Below are 20,957 nucleotides of genomic sequence, written 5' to 3'. Positions count from 1 at the left end.
TCAAGAGGTTAGGGTAGGTAGTTTGAACAGCCTGGCTGATCAACAACCCACTTATGTCCTCGAGAGCCAGCAGAGCGTGGGTGATCCATTACAGTTAATGGGTCGATTACCTCTTATGATCGATCACTATCTATTCAGCGGAGCATGGCTCCATTGATTGATACTGCCTATTCAGGTAGCGAGGTGACTGATCGAGGGTATACACGCTCAGCTACCCGTGATACTAGGCAAGCTCCTTCTAGCCAAGGGACAGCCAGTATAGCGGGTACCCATACACACGGCTTGATCCTCTAGCGGGGAACGCTGTGAGGCATGGGTACAGTGGTACGCAACCGGGAGCCCTACCGGGCACCTACGCTACAACCACGCAGGTACCGCAGTACTCGTCCTGGTTGCCACAGTCTCTGTGGCAACAGGGGGGGGGGAGGCGGTACTGGTACTGCCGTTCCATGGGGTTTCCCTGGTGGCGGATCCTTTCAGGGTCAGCTACCGACAGGGTATGCCCCGTGGTATCCGCCGCAGGGTGGTTTCTTCCACGGTCTAGCACCGTGTCAAGTGCCGCCTAGCGATGGGCAAGCAGTACCACCAGCTGTTACCCAGGCTGGGCGGCGAGTGGCTAACCCTGATACAGCTCAGGGTAGGCCGCGACGCTGCTATGGCTAGGGCGACAGCAGCGAGAGCGCAGGCGGATCCCGGGTGCTATGGCTAGCATCTCGGGGTCTGGCGGAGTACTCCCTCTTCTGCTGGTGTTCAGTTGGCTAGCCACACGGTGGCGACACCTCCCGGGCCCCCTTCAGATGCCCGTCGTCAGATCTCTTCCTCATCAGAGAGTGAGTCAGAGTCTGAAGGCGAGGGAAAGGAGTCGGAAGATGAAACCAGTAGCGACTCACAGTCTGATGAGGCTGTGCAGGTAGCTTCAGGTATCCTTCCCCCGCTTCCCCGTGAGGAACTCGCTAGCAATGGTCTGCCTGCGGACACCGCTGAGGTGATGAGCCGTGTGGCCCAAGGTTTGGGCCTGGCTTTCTCTCAGGAGGAGTCCGTTCAGGAGGACCAGGGCATCTTTTCGGTAGGATGCCCAGCTAGCGCGTCCACACAAGGGTCGCCCGCACTTGCATTCCCGGCGGACCTCAAGGGTAGGTTTCGTAGGGCTGTCAGGCTCGCTGGAGCTTCGACGCCGCGTGCTTGCACGCTTCCACTGCGTGTTTCGCAGGAGGACTACGAAACCTACCTCAGGGTCCCTGACATGGATCCAGGCGTTGCCAAGCGCCTGCCGCTAGCGGCCAAGGCGACGGGTCGCTTCTCCCCCAGTGGGAGGAGGAGCTAAAGCTCATCGATAAGCGAGCACGCTCGCTTATCAGAGTCTCTAGCGACGCTACCACGCTTGCCGAGCACCTCGGTAGGAAGGTAGCTAACGACCACGGGGCCACGTCGGAACTCTTCCGCGAGGTTAATCTGTTAGCGGTGCTAACAGCTAACCTCAACGAGAGTTCTATGGGCCTAGCCCATAGGATGTCATCTCGCCGTCGGGAGAATGCCTGTCTGTCCCTCCAGTCAACTTATGGCTCCGGCTTTGCTGAAGCAATGAAGAAGTCAGACTCGGTGGGACAGGGGCTACTCTTTGGACAGACCTTTTGCGCTACGGTTGAGGACCGGGCAAAGAAGGCCACCAATGAGAGCACTCTGAAGAAGTCAGAGGCTGCCCTGACCAAGGGGAAGGGCAGTAAGGCGAAGAAGAAGCACAAGAAGAAGAAGTCTTCAAGCGTTCTTCAGCGCCAGCTCCGGCTTCAGCAGGACGCGCACCACAGACTACACCGAGCCCGAGGCTACTCCAGCACCTCCCAAAAAACTGGGAAGCGCAAGAGTAGTGCTGGATCAGATGGCAAGCCCCCCTAAGAAGAGCCGTTCTTCTAAGGGTGGCAAACCAGATCGGTCCTGAGGGCACGGCGGTCGAGAGGCCATGCCGGCAGGCCTTGGACTTCCCACAGGGGATTCCCCCTGTGGGCAGCCGCTTATTGCATTACGCCCAGAGATAGCATGCCATCTCACCGGGCGCCTGGGTATTGTCAGTGGTCAGTGGGGGTTACAGGCTGGAATTTACCAGCCACCCCTCGTGCGCCTGCACGATTCAGAGGTCCACGGTAGTGCCGCCAGACGGCCCCCAGCGTCGGGCACTACTGTCAGAGGTCACTCAGCTTCTCACGGCAAGCGATTGTCCCGGTCTACCCCCCCCTTTCACCAAGGGGTTTTGGAGCACTTTTTTTCTGGCTCCAAAGAAGACCGGCGCACGGCGGCCCATATTGAGCCTCACGCCGTTGAACGAGCTCATCAGGCCCAAGAGGTTCAGAATGGAGACTCTCGCTTCGGTGCTAGCCTGCCCCATCAAGGGTATGTGGGCGGCATCGCTAGATCTCTCGGACGCATATCTGCATGTTCCGATCGCACCTCAAGATCAGAGGTTTCTACGCTTCAAGGTACAGGGTCAAACTTACCAGTTTCGATGCCTGCCATTCGGCTTGTCCACCGCCCCCAGAGTGTTTACACTCCTGGTCAGGGCGGTGGCAGCGTACCTGAAGCGCAGGGGAGTCAACATGGGGTGCTACCTGGACGATTGGTTCATTTACGGACGCACCCGCTGGAGACACAGTGTCTCGTGGAGTTAGTAGTCCGTGCGGTGCGGGACCTGGGATTTCTGATCAACGTCAAGAAATCCAATTTGGTCCCGACGCAGACACCACTATTCTTAGGGGCCCAGATCAACCTCAAGGAGGGGATCGCGGCGCCCTCACCCGAGAGGGTGACGAACATGGCGAGGTGTGCCCGACTCTTGGCGAGTCAGAGGGGCACCCGCTGTGGCATGGATGAAGGTTTTGGGCCTTATGGCCAGTATGGTAGACCTCGTGCCGTGCTGCCGCTTTCACATGAGGCCTATACAACTACACCTTCTAGCCTTTTACAGGCCCAGTCGTCATCCAATATCCCTCGCGGTTCCGATGTCGGAGATCGCGCGAGAGGAACTCTGGTGGTGGACCCATCAGCCCAATTTGACTCAAGGTGTCAGGTTTCCTGCACCAGCGGTGCGGCCACGTAGTGACGACCGACGCGTCAAAGCTGGGCTGGGGGCCACATCCACGGGACTCAGTCTCGGGCCTATGGTCGGCCACGGAGCGGAGTTCCATATCAACCTTCTCGAACTTTGGGCAGTGGAGAGAACTCTCCAGCATTTCGAGAAGGTGATCGTGGGATCTCATATCGTTGTCCAAACAGACAACACAACCGTGGTGGCCTACCTCAACAGACAAGGGGGCACCAGGTCACCACGGTTGTGCCTGCACGCACTACGCCTGATAGGGTGGTGCAAGGCCAGGCAGATTACGTTGAGAGCGATGCACATAGCGGGAGTCACCAACATCCTCGCGGACGATCTGTCACGAGGAAAGGTGTCGGGACCTACAGAATGGTCCCTTGCTCCGCAGGTCGCCCAGGACGATCTTCGAGGTGATGTACCACCCTCGATAGATTTGTTCGCATCTCATCGAAATCATCAGCTGCCGTGTACTGCTCGAGGGTCGCGAGACCCACAGGCATTCGCCGTGGGCGCTCTGTCCGTGAGACTGGGGAGGAATGACTGCTTACGCTTTCCCCGATCTCACTGCTCGCAAGGGTGGTGACCCAGAGCGGGAGGGAGGATTGCAACGTCATTCTGATAGCACCGGTCTGGCCGAAACACCTGTGGTTTCGACCGATGGTGGATCTACTAGCGGCACAGCCGCGAGTACTCCCCGAGTTACCAAATCTACTCCGGATGCCCGGAGGAGAGGTACCAAGTCTACCACTAGAGCACCTGCAGTTAGCTGCATGGCCCTTATCAGGAACGTGCGGCGGAGGGAGGCTTTTCATCAGAAGCTGCTTCTCTCATCGCCGGGGTAGACGAGAGTCTACCTCCGTCACGTATAGTCAGCGTTTGGCTCCCTACTACGCATGGTGCGATGAGAAATACATCTCCCACTAGAGCCCCTGTGCCTCTAGTGGCAGATTTTCTGACAGAAAAGTTCAGGTCAGGACTTCAGCAGGCAGCGATAGCCAACTACAAGTCAGCCATTCTCTCGATTCATCGGGGATTTGAAGACGGTCGACTATCAATTCAGATGGGTCCCTAAGTCTTCTTCTCGACGGTATGTTCAACGGCGCCGCCGGAAAGGAAGGTGGTCCCTCCATGGGACCTCAACACAGTCTTGGAGTATATTAAGGGTACCCCTTTTGAGCCCCTGTCAAAAGCGACCCTTAAATACGTCACTCTTAAGGCGGCCTTTCTTCTGGCGTTGGCGGGACGGCGCTGCTCGGAGTTGCACGCAGTCTCGAAGTCAGCCTCCGTGATTTACTAACAACGGAGCGACGCTGTTTCTTCGCCCGGATTTCCTTGCAAAAATGAGCGAAGTACATTCCGACACTCGCCCCTCTTCCTACCCAGTATTGGGCAGGGTTCGTCAATAGCCGAAGACAGGTTGTGGTGCCCGGTGAGGCGCTACAGCACTACCTTGGCGAACACAAACCTTAAGAGGGGCTCATGACCGCTTATTTATCACCCACGCAGAACCGCACGGTCCAGCCGCTAAGCAGACTCTGGCACGGTGGCTGGTCCAGGTGTTGGTGGACTCGGGGGTGGCAAAAGCCGCTCGCCCCAAGGCCCACTCAACCAGATCTATCTCATCATCGTGGGCCTACCATGGGGGGGTCCCCATTGAGGAGATTTGTCAGGCTGTGTCCTGGAAGAACCCGTCGTCCTTTTCCACGGTTTACTACAAAAACGTGAGCCAACGACCAGGCGATAAGTTCACCAGGGCTGTTCTTGGGAGATAACATGGTGGTTGGGTATCAGGTGTTTTGCGGACAATCAGAATTCCAACATGGTAAGAACCAGTGTTTCTATTCTTAACCACTGCACTTTCAGTTCAGGGTTTTTTGTCTGTTCACGTAGTCTTTCTGTTTCCCGGCCGTGAGGGGGGGAAATAGTTTGACCTCGCGATTACCATGCTACCCACTCCCGATCCTTATCAGATGCTGGCCAATCTTGTACCTCCATCCGTCGGTTACTTGCTAGATCGATCTTTCAGATGTTGATGCAAGAAGTATCTTAATCAACATCGGAAGCGGTAAGATCGACCGGTGTACTGAGTCTAGTCCCAAACAAAAATGTTTGGTAGACTCATAACCGTCGCGATCTTACCTTTCCGATGTTGATTATCCGACCCCGCCCCCCTACAAGTTTGGCGAGTAGGGGCTGCCCAAGTCGGATAAGGGATGATTATCGTGTGTGACGTCACCGGATGGGTGAGTCCACTCGGGGGATCGGGGGGTTTTTGTTATTTATTCATTTATGTGGGACAAAATGACTATTGGTTTTTCCGCATCTCGGGATCGATGCAAGAAGTATCTTAATCAACATCGGAAAGGTAAGATCGCACCGGTTATGAGTCTACCAAACATTTTTGTTTGGGACTATTATTTAGCAGTAATCAACCATTAAACAATCCATTCTAGCATTAATTCTAGGCCTACAATGCAAGATTCTGGTCATACTACAGTAAAGGGTATGACAAAATATACTTTTAAATACAGTAAAAGGTATGACAAAATATACTTTTAAAACACGTTTGTTGGTACGATGCTAGGGTAGAGGGACATCACATGGCGTCATTCAGCTTAAGCGGTATGAACACGCTTAAGCGGCAAAAACCTGTCTGTGGAAACAGCAGGTTAAGCGGTAAGATAACGGTAAGATACCGTTATCCATATAGCGGTAACTTAGCGGAGCGCCTGTAGAAACACGCTCATAGATATTGTCCAACATATAGCACCAATAATATCAAGACAAGGCCAACCACAACCACTACAATCGGTGCTCCGAAATAAACAAAAGGTCTGTATCAGGTCCCAAACTTGGAGCACAGGGGTGGTCTAGCTTAGACCATATGCAACATACAACGTCTATGTATTGATTTCCATTATATTTCTGCTTGCCCCTGTTCAAATCCTGTTTGTCTGACCTCTGGATTGCATTCACAGGTGCATGTAAACTAATGTGGTATGGGTGGGTCTCATGCCCCACAGCATGGCCGTCTATTGCACAGGGTCTATCGATGTTAAACTGATGTGGGGGGATACCGGTCCTACTAACTAACTTCATTATGTTTATCAAATATGTAGAAACATGGGTGAACATGTCAATAAAGTGTTAATGTGACCATTATTAAAATTATTTGTTACAAAGAAGTAAGTCATGCATCTTTCATGTTGGAGGTGGTCATATAAAAGTGGCACTGGATGGAGATATTTATAATGTTTCCCCCTACATATGAAAACCCAATACACAGTGGCAGTGTATAAGCATATAAGCAACATCAATCTACCATGAAATCATATCCTGGAATGTGCCTTTCTTTCCTCAAACCATTTGTTTTTAATATTTAAACCTGCACACACCATGATATGTATTTGAACAAATGGAATGCTACAGTAGCATTCATTATTTGTTTCTACAAAGCTACATTTTGCCCTTCAGGTCAATTTCTACACTGTAACTGTAAACATTTATGTGACTTCTAACTTATTACCTATTGCTTGCCAAGAGAAAAACCCATTCCGTTCCACAAGGTGTGTTTCATCTAAAAACACAATTTACTCATATATCCATAACCATATCAAGTGATCCCGTGCATAAGCAATGCTACTAAGTGGCCCAGCATCAGAAATGTTCCGAGCCGTACACATGACTCCATTACGGTTCAATTTAACCAAGCTGCCTGCGCTGAAATGTAATTATTGAAGGAAAGATTATACCTAGTAGTCACCTTCTATTATTCATAATGTGGACCATGCGAGCAGTAAAAAATAACAGTTTTGAGATTTATGAAACAGAGAAAGCTATATGCACATTTTGTTTTAATTTTGATTTATAAACAAGTCCCTGGTAAACGAAATGATTTGAAGGAAAGTGTGAACCCAATAATCCAATATAAAAAAAAATTACATAAAAACCATTTGTTAGACAAATTAGTATCTACATGTACTGTACTAATTATCTCACACTTATGCGCCCATTTCCAAATAAAATTGTTGACGTATTTGTGTTCAGGGTTTGATTAATTTACTTGCATAGCAATTTTTAGCGAAAACATTATTAACATGATGTTCTAATAATATTAGCATTTAAATGTTTACATTGTAAAAAATTGCTACAAAGCTGAAATTTGTGCAGCAGGTTGTCCAAAATGGGGAGCATTTTCCTCCGCTACACCAGCTAAATCGAATGCTGTTTGTATTACACTAAATAAGTGTATGAGCCTGACCCCCTCAGATGGGGTGTTTGGTACCAGTTGAGAAGAAACTGCACTGCTACCATAGATAGTTGACATCATGGGCTACAAAAAATGCCTGATAGCAATTGAACCGGAGTAGCTTTTGGCGGGAAAAGGTCATCAAATTTAACAACTTTAGGGTCCAATTTCAAACTTACTCAAATTGTGTTATAAAACATCCCAATGTATTCCCAGTTATAAGGATGCAGGAAATGTATAGTTTGACCTATCTAGTACGTACCATTCTCGAGTTATTACTGTTTATGTTTTTGGCTCTATGAAAGTCAAAAACATCAAAGTGCCCTGATTTTGACAAAACAAGATAGGATTGCATAATCTAGAATGTTGCGTTACTTACGCAATGCATCAATCTAGGTCAAGGTCAATTAGCCTCAATTACTTTGGTTATAGGGATGGGTCCAAATTTCTTGGAAAATTAGTATAATAGCCAAGGGTTAATTCTCAGCACCCAGCAGCACATCCCTACCAAAACTAAGCTTGAGTACCCCCCCCCCCCCACCCAGATTTCTCTAGTTTTAGTCATTTTAACTACAAAACTACAGTGTCTTTCTTGTACATTGGTCTTAAATTAATATAGGAAATGAGTAAAGGAAGCCAATAATTCCATTTTTCCACCTTCCAAGAAAAATCATGCATATGGGGCAGTGATAACATCTCTTCAAGCCTTGGGAACTTCTTTATCATGTTTATAGAACCGATATCATTCCTCTTGTGTGTCAGCTTTATTTGAGTGCAAAATACCACTAGGTCATGCTCTCCTATGACCCACTTTAAAGATTTTCAGGCAGGTAAAATTCCTCTACTATAGGGCTGTCACTTTTTATTGGTTATCAGTCCAACTGAAATATCTTAGGTGAACCCTAGCTATAATATAATTACCCATTTCAACAACAAGCATGTCATTTGAATGTATCATTTCAAGTTCATTTACAGAGAAGATCTGTACTGACAAGTTCATGTAGCAATCATCAACCTTCTGCATACATACATGTAGTAAACAGCTGCAGATGAATGATCATTCATACATGTAGCTATTAACCCAAAGTCATTTACTACACCTGTTAAAAAGATGGCTGCTGTGTCAAATACACCACATTGCCGTTCACACAAATACATGGGTATTCTACACTGGCTGCTTGCTAATGCTGGGCTCAAATTTCAAAATTGGGCATACATGGATAAAAAAAAAACCATTCCTCTCATTATTAGGATTGAAAAAGTATAGTTTGACCGATCTCCGATGTATAGTTCTTGAGTTATAGGCATAAAGGTCATGTCAAATTTTGGTCATGTCAAATAACCTCAAACCAGTGATACATATAAAATATACATGAACAAATCAGGGTTATGTATAGTATATATATTTAGTACAATTACCAAACTGGGTACAACTTGCTAGACTAGTCCAGTTCTCGTATACGGAGTTTAGGCTTACGGTTTAGGGTTGGGGTAGGGCAGTCTTGTAATGAGACTAGTAGAGATGCATCCTATTCGGTAATCGCTCCTAATATTTCATGGTGTACATCTGTCCAGACCTGGGCTGAGGGCTCATGCATAATTCTTTGATCAACTTGCCTGTCATGGGGCTGTCATGCTGACACAAATTGGACCAGACACTATGGTTCACATGGTACCTACATCGCAAGTGAATCATCTTCTCTGTATTTTCAAAATACATATGTTTAGTCGTGTTCACATTTTGAGTTATACCCAGTGTAAACTTACGCTAAAAATTCCACAAATATTTTCCCTACTCCTATTGTGTGTCCACACCTAGCCTACTGCTAGCACTACACCAACCAGTTCCACCAAGCATTCACCTGTGGTCGGCATAAACATTGGCTACCACTTCCAGTGTTTCCATGACCTTTTTCAACCATGCGAAATGTAATTTCTTATGCAGCCGTCACAGAGAGTCTTGAACCTACCCTCCTCAAGCCATTCACCTTGATTCACCCTTCAAAAATTATTTTTAGGCAAAGATTCACCTTCTGTCTAAAAATATTAGTTCAAGATTCACCACAAGAAATAATTATTAGGTCAAGATTCACCTGATCTGTGAGTGCTGGTTCTATGTAAAAGCATATATAACACTCCGCACGAGGGTAAAGATTAGTCAAAGATTCACTTTTGCAATTAGTTGTTTGGAAAAAGATTCACAGCATCTGTAAACTCATTGGTTCAAGATTCACCCTATGGTTTTGTCCTGTAAGTTTATTAATAAGATAAACGCATTTTCACCAACGACTTGGTGAAGTCTTGAGGAGGGTAGGGTCAAGATTCCCTTTGACGGCTGCATTAGTCTCAACCAAAAAAGGTCAAACTTACACCAAATGTCAGATGTAGCAGCATTCAACTTCAACTTTATTTTCCACAATCAAACAAATGGACAAATACTTATTAGATACATTATGATTATTACAAACAAAACGATTATTGAGGGAATGATCAAAAGACCAATAAAGCCAGAATTGACCATCCCCTTTTATTTCTAAGACAGAAAAAAGAAAAGCAAAATGAGAGACTATCACACAAGACACAATAAAACTTTAAAAACTTGCTCCACAATTAAATGTATGATGAGAAAAGATGCAATTTGTATTTTTTTCGGAAGTTTTTCAACGATTTAGCTTCTTTGACATTTTTGTTTATTCACATTGCAACATACGCCTGGCGGAGACTACATGCACACCCACCTCCCTTGTCAGGAGTAAATCGTCGGACGTACGTCTCAGTGTAACTTACGCTGACCACTGTTCACACTGCCACTACTCCTGACAGTGCCTACCGCTACTCCTAGCAACTTGCAACAAAGTTCCGCCAAGTTTTAATATCGATCTGACAATGTGAACACAGCTCATATCCCTCAAGTATCAATTGCCAATTGACAAGTGCCAAATACATGCGAGTCCTAGCCCTGAGCATCAGTAGTCCTATAGCAATATTATGTCCGGGGGGGTTCTCGATTTTGGATTGAGTAGGGATGTGTAGCGTTGTGTGCCGCTGGTATTCCATACTGTGTAGGCCTACGCCCCAAAGTATACCAATTTAACGAAAAAGAGACCAATTTTCTAGACTTTATTTTGATATTAAGGTAAATTTGTCAATTCTGGAAAATGTTGGCAAATTTACTTTTAAAAAAATGAGAAATTATCACTTTTCCAGACTTTTTCATAAAATTGTGCAAAGTCCCATTTTCTACATCAATTTTCTGAAACTTGCTCCCAAATCTAAACATATGTACATAGTATGTATGTATTCGAGCCTAAAAATTCTCCAAATCTGCCAAGCATCCCCATACCGACCTTTAAATTAAGAACCCCCCTCCTTAAGCATTCCATCTTCTGAGCCCAGGGGGGTACTTAGTACAAATGACCATACGGGGACGTGCCACAAATATGGGTAGCATTTTTGGCCTTTTGGTATATCAATGACCCCTTTTTCTAAGCCAATTTTGGAATATAAATGGGTAGTTTTTACAAATATTTTTCAATTTTTTTGAAAATAGCCAAATTTGCCTCAATCTAGCCAAAATTTTGCAATTTTCCAAAAATATTTTGAGAAAATTTGTAAAAACTAGACAATTTGGGTTCAATTTGGCCAAAAATTTTGACTTTTGGTATATCAATGGGTCCATATTTCTTGAAAAAATGGTATATTTATGGGTCCACTTTCAAATTCTCAGCGGCACACCCCTACCAAAATCAAACTTGAGCCCCCCCCCCCCGGCTTCTGAGCTAAAGCTGTGTGCCACACACTCATAGGCAGCTGATCATCTGTAAGCAGATTACACTAAAAGCTTGTTTATTTTCATTCAAGGTTCTCCCTTGATTCAGACAACTCCTGTCAAGTCAAGTTTAGCCATATAATTCCAACCTTGAACATTTATAGAATCAGATCAAATTTGGATTTGGATTTTCACATATTCCAACAAAAGGACTTTGCGAAAGTTTTAACATTAGCCTTAAAACCAAAGTGTCAATTTTTAAATTAAAATTTGATAGTTTGAAGCACACTGAACACAGTCCAACATCCCTTTGAATATCCGATCCCCTAATTTCTGTGGTTCCAGGCCTTGAATTTCTGTGGTTACAAAGGCCACTGCCTTATTTTTTATGCCTTTGTGCAGTGCCCCTCAGTGTCAAAGCCTTCTTCAGTACATGTCCCCGGGGACATGTCCTTTGTGCCCTTTGCTCATTGCTCATGAAATAAGTGCCCTTGAAAATTTATTTTGAGGCCTGCATAGTGCATACTACAAGTACATGAAGTAATCAATTGTCTTCATCCCAATCAGCAGAATTATGATGCTATGCTGTCATTGCTCCATCTCATGAGCTGTCTAAAACCAGGTTAACACTGCTTATGTTGTCACTCACACCTAAATATATTTGGAATTATACTATGTATTTATCCTTAGGGGTGGTGCAATAATTATGTGTACCCAGTGAATTATAGGGGGGCAAAGATTTTTGGCAGGCCAAAAGGGGGGCAAGCATTTTTTTTGGCAGGTCGAAAGGGGGGGGGGTCAAGCGTTTTTTGGCAGGTCGAAAGGGGGGGGGCAAGCAATTTTTGGCACAGATATTTTGGGCACCGTTTCTATATTACGCCCTAAAAAGGCGTAGGAAAATGTTAGGAACACGTTAAAATATGCAAAATTTCCTGCTCGCTATGCTCGCATTATATGTTAAGACAATTTAAGGTTTTAAATTCGGGTTCCCAAAATCTTGCATGTGTAAGGGGGGGCAAAGATTTTTGGCACGTCAAAAGGGGGGCAAAGGTTTTTGGCACGTCGAAAGGGGGGCAAAGGTTTTTAGCACGGTCAAAGGGGGAACAAGCGATTTTGGCAGACCATTTTGAGAATTCACCCCGGGGTACACATAATTATTGCACCACCCTTACCCATGGATGACTTTGACATGCATTTCTGTGATTAAATAGTGCATATCAAATTGACATTTTATTTTCTGTCAATCTTGAGGCTTACTATTGAAACAGGTACATCTAATTCTCGATAAACGATGAAAATATTGTTAAGTGATTTAAAAAGGTTTTTCTTTTCCATTCAATTTCATGCCACTTAATTTTACCTTCCTTTCTTCCTCCCATCTTTCTTTCTGCCTTCCTTTTCTTATCACTGTACATGACTTTTCTTGCATTTTTATTTTCCCTATTTGTCATTCTTCTCAGATCATTTCTATGTCTATTCTTTATTTATAAATTGACAAAAGGTTTGGCTACATGGATTCAACCATTGTCATCCATCAAAATAAGAATAACATGCATCTCCATCAGAATTGCATCCTTGATTCAATAATACATGGTACAGAAGCTACAAAATTATGCATGCCTTCACACAATTTCTATGTAAACAATAAAACAATTTCTTGTAATCACAACAAAATGAGAAGACTTTTGAAAAGACCTTCCACGTTCCTGGAGGTGCAGGTCCTAAATTTATTTATAAAATTCAAAGATTTGCTAGTTTGTTTGGACAGGAATCAATTTGTGACGTTCAATGATGATTTCTATCATGTGTACACATATATACGACGTGGTACATGTATATCGAAATGAGACAATTTTGGGCATACATGTATGCTTCAATCTAGTGCTGGGACACTTCCACAGTTCAATGACCCTCCTGCTACCCTTATTCAATTTGCATACCAAACGTCTCAATTTTGAATTTCGTTCGTTTCCGCGCACCGTCAGCAAGGACCCGAATACCCCCAATTTTCACCCCATAGCTGACAGCGCGATTGCACATAGCGGTATAGGGAGTCCCGGTTCTCCTTCTCTAATTCTCTGGAATCTATACAAATATATATGTAGAATATCAAATGATGAACATCACTGACTTGGAACGGGCGCAAAATATGAACATGTGTCCCACAGAATTTTGCACTCGATTGTAGGCCTACTACAGCGTTAGATTTACTTTGAAAAATTTGCATAGCAATTTTTAGCAAAAGCATTATTTAGGTGATGTTCATATGATATACAATTTTGGGGTAGGAGTGCTTGGGGTTGGGGTGTGAATAGCATTAAATATCCTAAAAATAAATAAACATGAATGAAGTACAGACATATTATACATAACTTAAAAGGAGGTACCATAGGTCAATGCTCTTGTCAATTTGTTCACCAATGCTGCTTTTTTATTGATCAATATTGGAAAGGTGTTCTGATCTATTCAGTCAGTGAGGAAAAAACATGCTGATATACTGTGTAAATAGCCTGCATTTTGGGGCTATTCCAGTTGAAATCCACACAACCCATGTGGAAGATTTGGCTAAAGTCTTCCAAAGAAGGAGTATTCAAATGTAATTGGTCAGGGTTAATCATTTTGAAACCCGTACTCCCCTGTATTATGGCTTTACCTATACCTTCCACAAGTGGTGCGAGTATTTCAAATGGAAGTTACCTAATTGTCTATTGTATTCAAAACTCATACTCCCTCTTTGGAAGACTTTTAAATAGCTAAATCTTCCACAGGGGTAGTGTGGATTTCGACTGGAATAGCCCATTTTGAAGGAAACAGCCAATTCAGTGATTATTCACTTGACTTGGTTCAAAATGTAAGTTGAAGCTTCAATGTTTATGTTAAATGATATAGACAGCGTCGTTTTGGTCTCTTGTTTCAAAACATGACACACTCAGTGTTATTTTGTATTCTATTTATTATTATCACTGTATTATTTTTGCTTATAAATCAAGTTTGTGTGAAGTAGTTAATTTCTGTGTGTAGGGGGTATCCCATAATCCTATTCAAGTTATTGCATACCGTACTGCATTTAATTCCGAATAATGAAAGTTACGAAAATAATGAATAAAGAAAAAGTTACCAGTTACCTGGCTTGTTTTCTGAAAATATGTGATAAGAAACTCAGAATCAAGTGCTAAGGGCCAAATAGATTTGACACACAACACTTGGTTTCAGAGAAGAACGACAGTCCCTTGCTCAGACTGACGCGAGTGCCCTGTTAAAGAGCGACATACACAGAGCTTTGTGTTACCTTCAAGTGCGAAGATCTGCACAAACCAGTGTAATCAGCCAATCAGATTATCGGTCTGTTATGATTGTCAGACAATTGAATCAGCCAATCAGAACCCCACTTCTGTGTTTACGTTATGCACGCTCTCAAAATGTAAACTGCCGTTCTTCTCTGCCACAAACTGTAAACCTGGATCTCATACCATGTGAATAGATGTAAATGCACACGCATAGAGGTGTTGCACCCCTGCATCCCCCTTCCTGGCCATGTGCCTGATTCCATTTTTTTTTCTCAATCCTATTCCAAGGAAGGAATTGAATGCAAATAATACATGACTCAATTCACAGCACATGTCCCTTTTCTGACAGGTTATGGATTATGAATAAGACTGGTTTCTTGATGGCATTTCCATAAATGTAACATTTGTCTGATTCCTAACTTACAAAAGATCATGACCCAGCACCAGTTTTCAAATGACTGTTGTGTTGATAGCTGGGCCAGCAATGAATGTGCATGGTAAACCTGTTTTGGGATGGCTTGGGTTTTCTTTGCCAATTTGCAGTTGTGCTTGCAAAGTCTTTTTAGCTGTGCGATTCTGTACCAGGGAAATGTTTGTGTTTGTCTGATTATCTGTATGTTTATTTCTTTGTTTTGTTATTTGTCATAAAAGTAGTGATGTAACAGGATTAATTACTGTGACGATAGGTCTATACTATTTTTGAATGTAATGCCTTGCACTATTTTGTTACACTGTTCATCTGCAATTCTGCATTACACCATAAATTATCACAGAACATGGATAAAGACCTGGATTGTAATCATAGAAATTTAACATTATGCTGAGTCCATATGTATGTTTCTCTTGCACCTGTAAGATTAGTGTCTTTGAAAAGAGCTGGATGCTTGCATACAGACACAGATGATTTGTGCAGCCTGCTTATAGTGCACTGCAATACATTAAAAACTAGAGTAGTTTAAAAGTTAACCTATCGCTATGGTAACTTATCCTGTTATATCACTACTTGTACAGTGTATGGCAAATTATAATTTGTAAAGCAACATCTCTGTTGGCCACATTAAAAAAAAATTCATTAAAAATTTCATTAAAATAATTTCATGAAAAGTGTTGATTCAATCAAATTCCTCTGTTCTGTCATCTTGAAGAAAACACTAATCTATTCAACCAAATGTAACTCCTGCAGAGATGCCACTTTTCAGGTTTTTCAGGTTTTAATGTTTTTTGCGAGTCCACATTATTTTCATTTTAATATTAATTTTCAGCCTATTCTGAGGCTTTTATCTCACAGTTACAGGGTTTTATGGAATGGAGTTAAGTGGCATTTCTGCTCCTGTACCACAGTGAATACTTACTACTGATTCGAGAAATGTGATTGCTTGGTTATATTTTTGATGCACTTCATTGTTTGCACAAAAGTCTGTGAAGAGTATTCGGCCGATCGGCTGTTCATCACATATACTGTCAAAATTTCTATCTGTAAAGACACAAGAAACAATATATAAAGAGAGAGTCAATGCAAAGGATATAGTACAACATGGTGAGGTAGTGTATGATAGATATAACAATTACATTTTCACATTGGATTTTGATGTAAAACTATAATTATGCAGTTTTCAATTTTTAAGTCATAAAGTCATTAATATTCATAATATGCAAATAAAAATGACACAAACTACAAGTGGTTATACTCTATCACCCTACCAAGTTTAAAGTTCATCAGTTATAAGCTCCAAAATGGATAAATTGAATTTTGGGCACTATATCATATGCAAATGCAAATGCAAAAAAAAAAACCTGACACAAAACTATACAGCACACAAGGTGATCATACTCTATCATCCTACCATGCATGCATGTAGAATTTAATTGGCTATTGTGTGTAGGCTGCAGAGTGGATTACCCACTGCTGTTTCTAGTGGGTAATTAGCCACTATTGTTTCTACAGCCACTGGCTTGTTACTCGCCAATACACAGCACAGGATGACAACAGTCTCTCAGTAGAAACACGCTGGATGTGTTAATTAAAAAATACAATTGGACAAGGTCACTTGAATTTTCAATCAAAAAATAACATTTTAAATCTCAATCGTCATTGATTTGGAATTTATTTTTAACTACAGAACAAACAAACCTGTTCAATTGTGACCCTGAAAAACAATTCAATATTCTTGTCTATAAGAAAGAACCAATAAAAAAAAATCCACATTCATCACTTCACTTTGTCACATTGTTGATAAGCTAAATGTCACATTCAGTGCTTTAGAACATGATTTTAACTCAAATAATTTTAACACATTTTGTGTATGAACAACTTTGTAAGAAAGTTACCCAAGAGCTGTAAACAGTAGAGGTAACATACATGTACAAATGTAGGACAAGCGAAAGCTCATATTTTCTTTACTCATTACTGTGCCTTTGATATACACGAATCTTGTCAACTTCTTGATTATGTAACAGGATCAATGACTTTAACTTAGGATCTAATTGTGATGTACATACATTATGTATGTATGTATGTATGTATGGTCGCCAAACTCATGGGTGCTCTACAACAGCATAAATCAATCAAACTTGATGAAAATGATGCACAGATGCAGTAACATCGGCTAGAACAAAAGGTGCAGGACATGGTTTATTTTGAAACCTCTGTGGATGAAAACTAAGGTTTAAGGCCAGAGTAATGGAAGACACATTCGTCCACGCCCGAATTTGAGATTTCTTGATTTTTATCAACACTAAGATGTATTCTTTCACTTGAAACTGATAAAATACAACTTGTTAATATTTTCACGTATTTTTGCTTGATTTATTTCACTCTTTTCAACTCTAAAAAGTCACATGGCTCAAGACAGCTTAGTAAATTGGCGGAAATAATGAGTCAGAAATGCGCGAATGCGAAATATTGTGATTACTGCAGCTGCTGATTCGCGGGCGTAACGCAGCATAACTCTGCAGCGTATGTCCAATGCAGTCAAGGCGCATTCGGTATGTTTTTAACGCCGGCAAATGCGGTGTAAACAAAACACAAATTTGCAGTCAAAATGCCACTTAGATTTTTTAATTATGTTGAATTTTGGCGGACTAAAAGCAGACATTATAAATTCATTGTTGCAAAAAGATGCATATTAAGACCATGCACCAGGTACAGCTTTTGCACGCGTGAAAGTCTTGCCGTTTTAAAATATAAGGACATTTTGTGCATAATTTTGACATTTTTTACTAAGCGTCGATTTCTCATAGTTCACTTTTGACAATATTGCACGATTTTTGTGACAAGATAACTCGAAAAATATGCAAGCAAAAGGTAAACTTTTTGCACTATCGTTTAGAGTACATCAAAGTCTAGGGAAGGTTTTCTCATTTTTTCAAAATATTTTGTTTTAAACAAAAATATACACCATTATGTGCAATTTTTAGCTGAATAGAATGACAAAATTGCTTTTTTCACATGTTTTTTTTTCAATATTTCGAAAAAAGAGACGAATTTCAAAAAAATAAAAAAACCTTCCCTAAGTTCATGTCTCTTCTTCATTAAAAGCTAACTGATTTTTTTTACTCCGAACTGATTTTTTTTAAGTTGTCACAAAAAATTGGGGTAAAAAGTGATTTTTGTGATTTTATCAAAACTCGAGATTTTTGAAAAAATCTGACGTCACCATGGGATTCCTTGACTCATTTCCTTTCCAAAAATGTATAGTTTTATATACTTTGGAGATACAATTCGGAAATAATAATGCTCGAAAAGGTCCATGTTCTCTCCCATTACTCTGCCCTTAACTCCCAATGCTCCCAGTGTTTTTTGGTGATGGAAGGGAAAAGAAGTTCGAAAGAGAGAAAACAAACAAAGAAGTTGTTTGTTTAGGTCAGGATTCGAACCCGAGACCCCTTACATGTACATGCCAAACACTAGGTCAGCGGGTAGGAGCCCTATTTACATGTAGAAGCTTTTAATTCATTATAATGCTGCTAGATGCACTTTCAACTCAACAGGCCAATCACATCTTCAGATATATACTAATCAAGAAGATATAAAACTCGGAGAAGAAAATAAAAAACTAATTTCCCTGTCACATTTTGGTCTTAAAATACAACAACCACCTGACCTACAGAAGTGTGAGTGCAATATTCAAATTTAAGTCTAGGCAGATTCCTCTCCAACATTACTATGCATGTGAAACCTGTGGGACTCAACATTGAGGTACAGGACAAAAATAGGAAGAAGATGCTCACTCACAGCCATGGCCCGTGGGCCCAGTTTTATTTAAGCAAATATTCTAAGAATACATCCAAGAGCTGTCAAAATTACTATTTAAGGTTAAGTCAGTGTCACAGTAAACATCCTTGTCCTTCATTTACCATGGACTTCAGCCTTCAGAATAATATAGTAATGCTTTGTAAAAATTGTTGAAATACACAATATTTCTGGTTTGCTAGATAGATTCATGCATGTACATGCATCACATGATAATATTGACCACCATTTAAAATTTGAAAATTAGGCTCCTTCAAAATATGTACATGTACAAGGGTATGGGAATCTTGGGAAATGATTTTTTTTTTTTTTTTTTTTTTTTTTGCATACTGGGGGACAAGGACCTTTTAAAATTATCACAAATTCTCCCAAATATCTTGGGTTGGATTAGGTTTAACATTTTTTGGGTTAACATTTTTTTGGCCAAGGGTTTAAACATCTTGGAAAGCATTTTGTGCACAGACATACATCCGAAGAGACATACATCGGAGTTGATTTTATAATCCCCTTCAAAACTGCATTTGGCATAGACATAATGCTGTGTAAAGTCCGGCTCTTACTCCACATCGCAGCGCAATGCGATGCTGCGATGCTATAAAAACTGAAATCTGAGTCAGGTTTTTACGAGCTCGGCAGTAAAAATTCTCATCACGCGGTGGAAATTTCGGTCCGCGATGGAGTTGGATTTTGTTCAACTTTATAGCATCGCACTGCGATATCGCAACCGTGCAGGCTTGTGATTGGCTGCTGGAAAATCAAGGTTGGGAGAATGACCATAAAAGGAAATGCAGATTCCACATGCTTTTAAATTAAAATGTACATTTTAATTTCATCGCGCGATGCTGAGAGGTTTTTAAAGCATCGCAGCATCGCATCGTGCTGCGATGTGGAGTAAGAATCGGACTTAAAGCAGTCTGTACTACGTGTAGGCTACATGGAAGTGAATCTTTAAATTTGGTATCTCCCTGTGTATACATGTAGCCTGTAGGCCTACATTTATTTACAACAAACAAGGTACAAGCAAATAACACTTGGGAAATAAATTCAATGCTCTAAAAATGTCGTCTGAATTTTTGGACAACTTACATGTTGGTTTATGTGGAAAGGCACACACATGAGCAATTGCTGCTTTCTTCAAGAATCTAATAATGTGCTCTTGAGTGAGCTCCAGTTGCCTTGGTAACCAAGGAAAGAAAAAAAAGCAAGCAAGACAATCTCTGATCTTAATGCATTTTCTTACATTACAGACCTTCTCAATTCAATCAAAAGTAACCTGTTTATTTTTCAATTAGTGAGTGTGATTGTTCCTTGTTTATCATTTTGTCTCGTATTAATATTATTTTAGATATCTGTGGTACAACATCCACAATATTTTTCATTGTTGTCATTACTTATTACATCACAATTTCAGAAGTGACATTGGTGCGTATTTTGCTGATCGCAGTATCGAATTGCCACATAAAATTAAATGCCAAGAGTGTACCAGTTGCCAGGGCAGTTTATAGCATGCCTGCGGTGCAACAACGAAAAGAATCGATGTCACTACCAAACTTGAAGTATTGATAACATGATTATTTTCAGTATCTACAGCTTCATTTAAAAGTGCAATTAGTCCAATCACCGCAGAATTATTTCATAGACAAACAAGATCTCACAATTCAGTTTCAGGCAGGGTTGTTGATTTTTTTGATTTTTTAAAAAAAATCAAAAAAATCGGATTTTTTTTATTTAAATCGGATTTTTTGATTTAAATCATTTTTTTTTAATTCCAAGAACTGCTATACCCCATAATAAGTTCAAAAGAGACCAGTGGAATGCTAGACATATGCACAATACTCTCAGGTATTTACAAAAATTCAAAACGTGTTTTTACATGTGAAAATTTTGAAGAAAAAATTTGGCAAAAATCATGGGGAAAAACCTGTTGAATTCGGCACCTTGGAGATGAATTTTTAGCAAAAGATAAAGTGACATCATAAAGGTATTTTAATTGTATCCAAAGGTTGTAGATTCTGTAGAAACATCAGGAATGATGTAAAACAGTCAAATTAAGAAAGAAATTAAGTTATATTTATCAAAAATGGAAAAAAATGAAAGAAGTTGATTTAAATCAGTGATTAAAAAAAAAAAAATCAAGTGATTTAAATCGCGATTTAAATCACTGATTTAAATCGATGTGATTTAAATCAAACAACCAACTTTCAGGAAAGAGGAACACATTGTGTTTGTGTGTCTATTTCTTCTTTCCTGGATTGTCATTTAAATTGCTTTTAATGTTTTTTTATGTTTGTATTTTATGACAATTGAAATAAATA

At 41.4% G+C, this 20,957-nt stretch overlaps 1 protein-coding gene across 1 annotated transcript in view; it reads right to left on the bottom strand.

Moving 5' to 3' along the window:
* The window catches only part of LOC140148731 (G protein-coupled receptor kinase 5-like), a 102,396-nt gene that overhangs the window by 51,925 nt on the left and 29,514 nt on the right, over nt 1-20,957 (bottom strand). The window contains 1 exon segment of the mRNA XM_072170780.1: nt 15,743-15,864. Within this exon segment, the coding sequence (XP_072026881.1) occupies nt 15,743-15,864 (122 nt within the window).

Source organism: Amphiura filiformis, chromosome 3 (genome assembly GCF_039555335.1).
Source record: "Amphiura filiformis chromosome 3, Afil_fr2py, whole genome shotgun sequence".
Taxonomy (NCBI): Eukaryota; Metazoa; Echinodermata; class Ophiuroidea; order Amphilepidida; family Amphiuridae; genus Amphiura; species Amphiura filiformis.
Note: the sequence above shows the minus strand (reverse complement) of the source record. Positions and strands in the feature narration are given on the sequence as shown.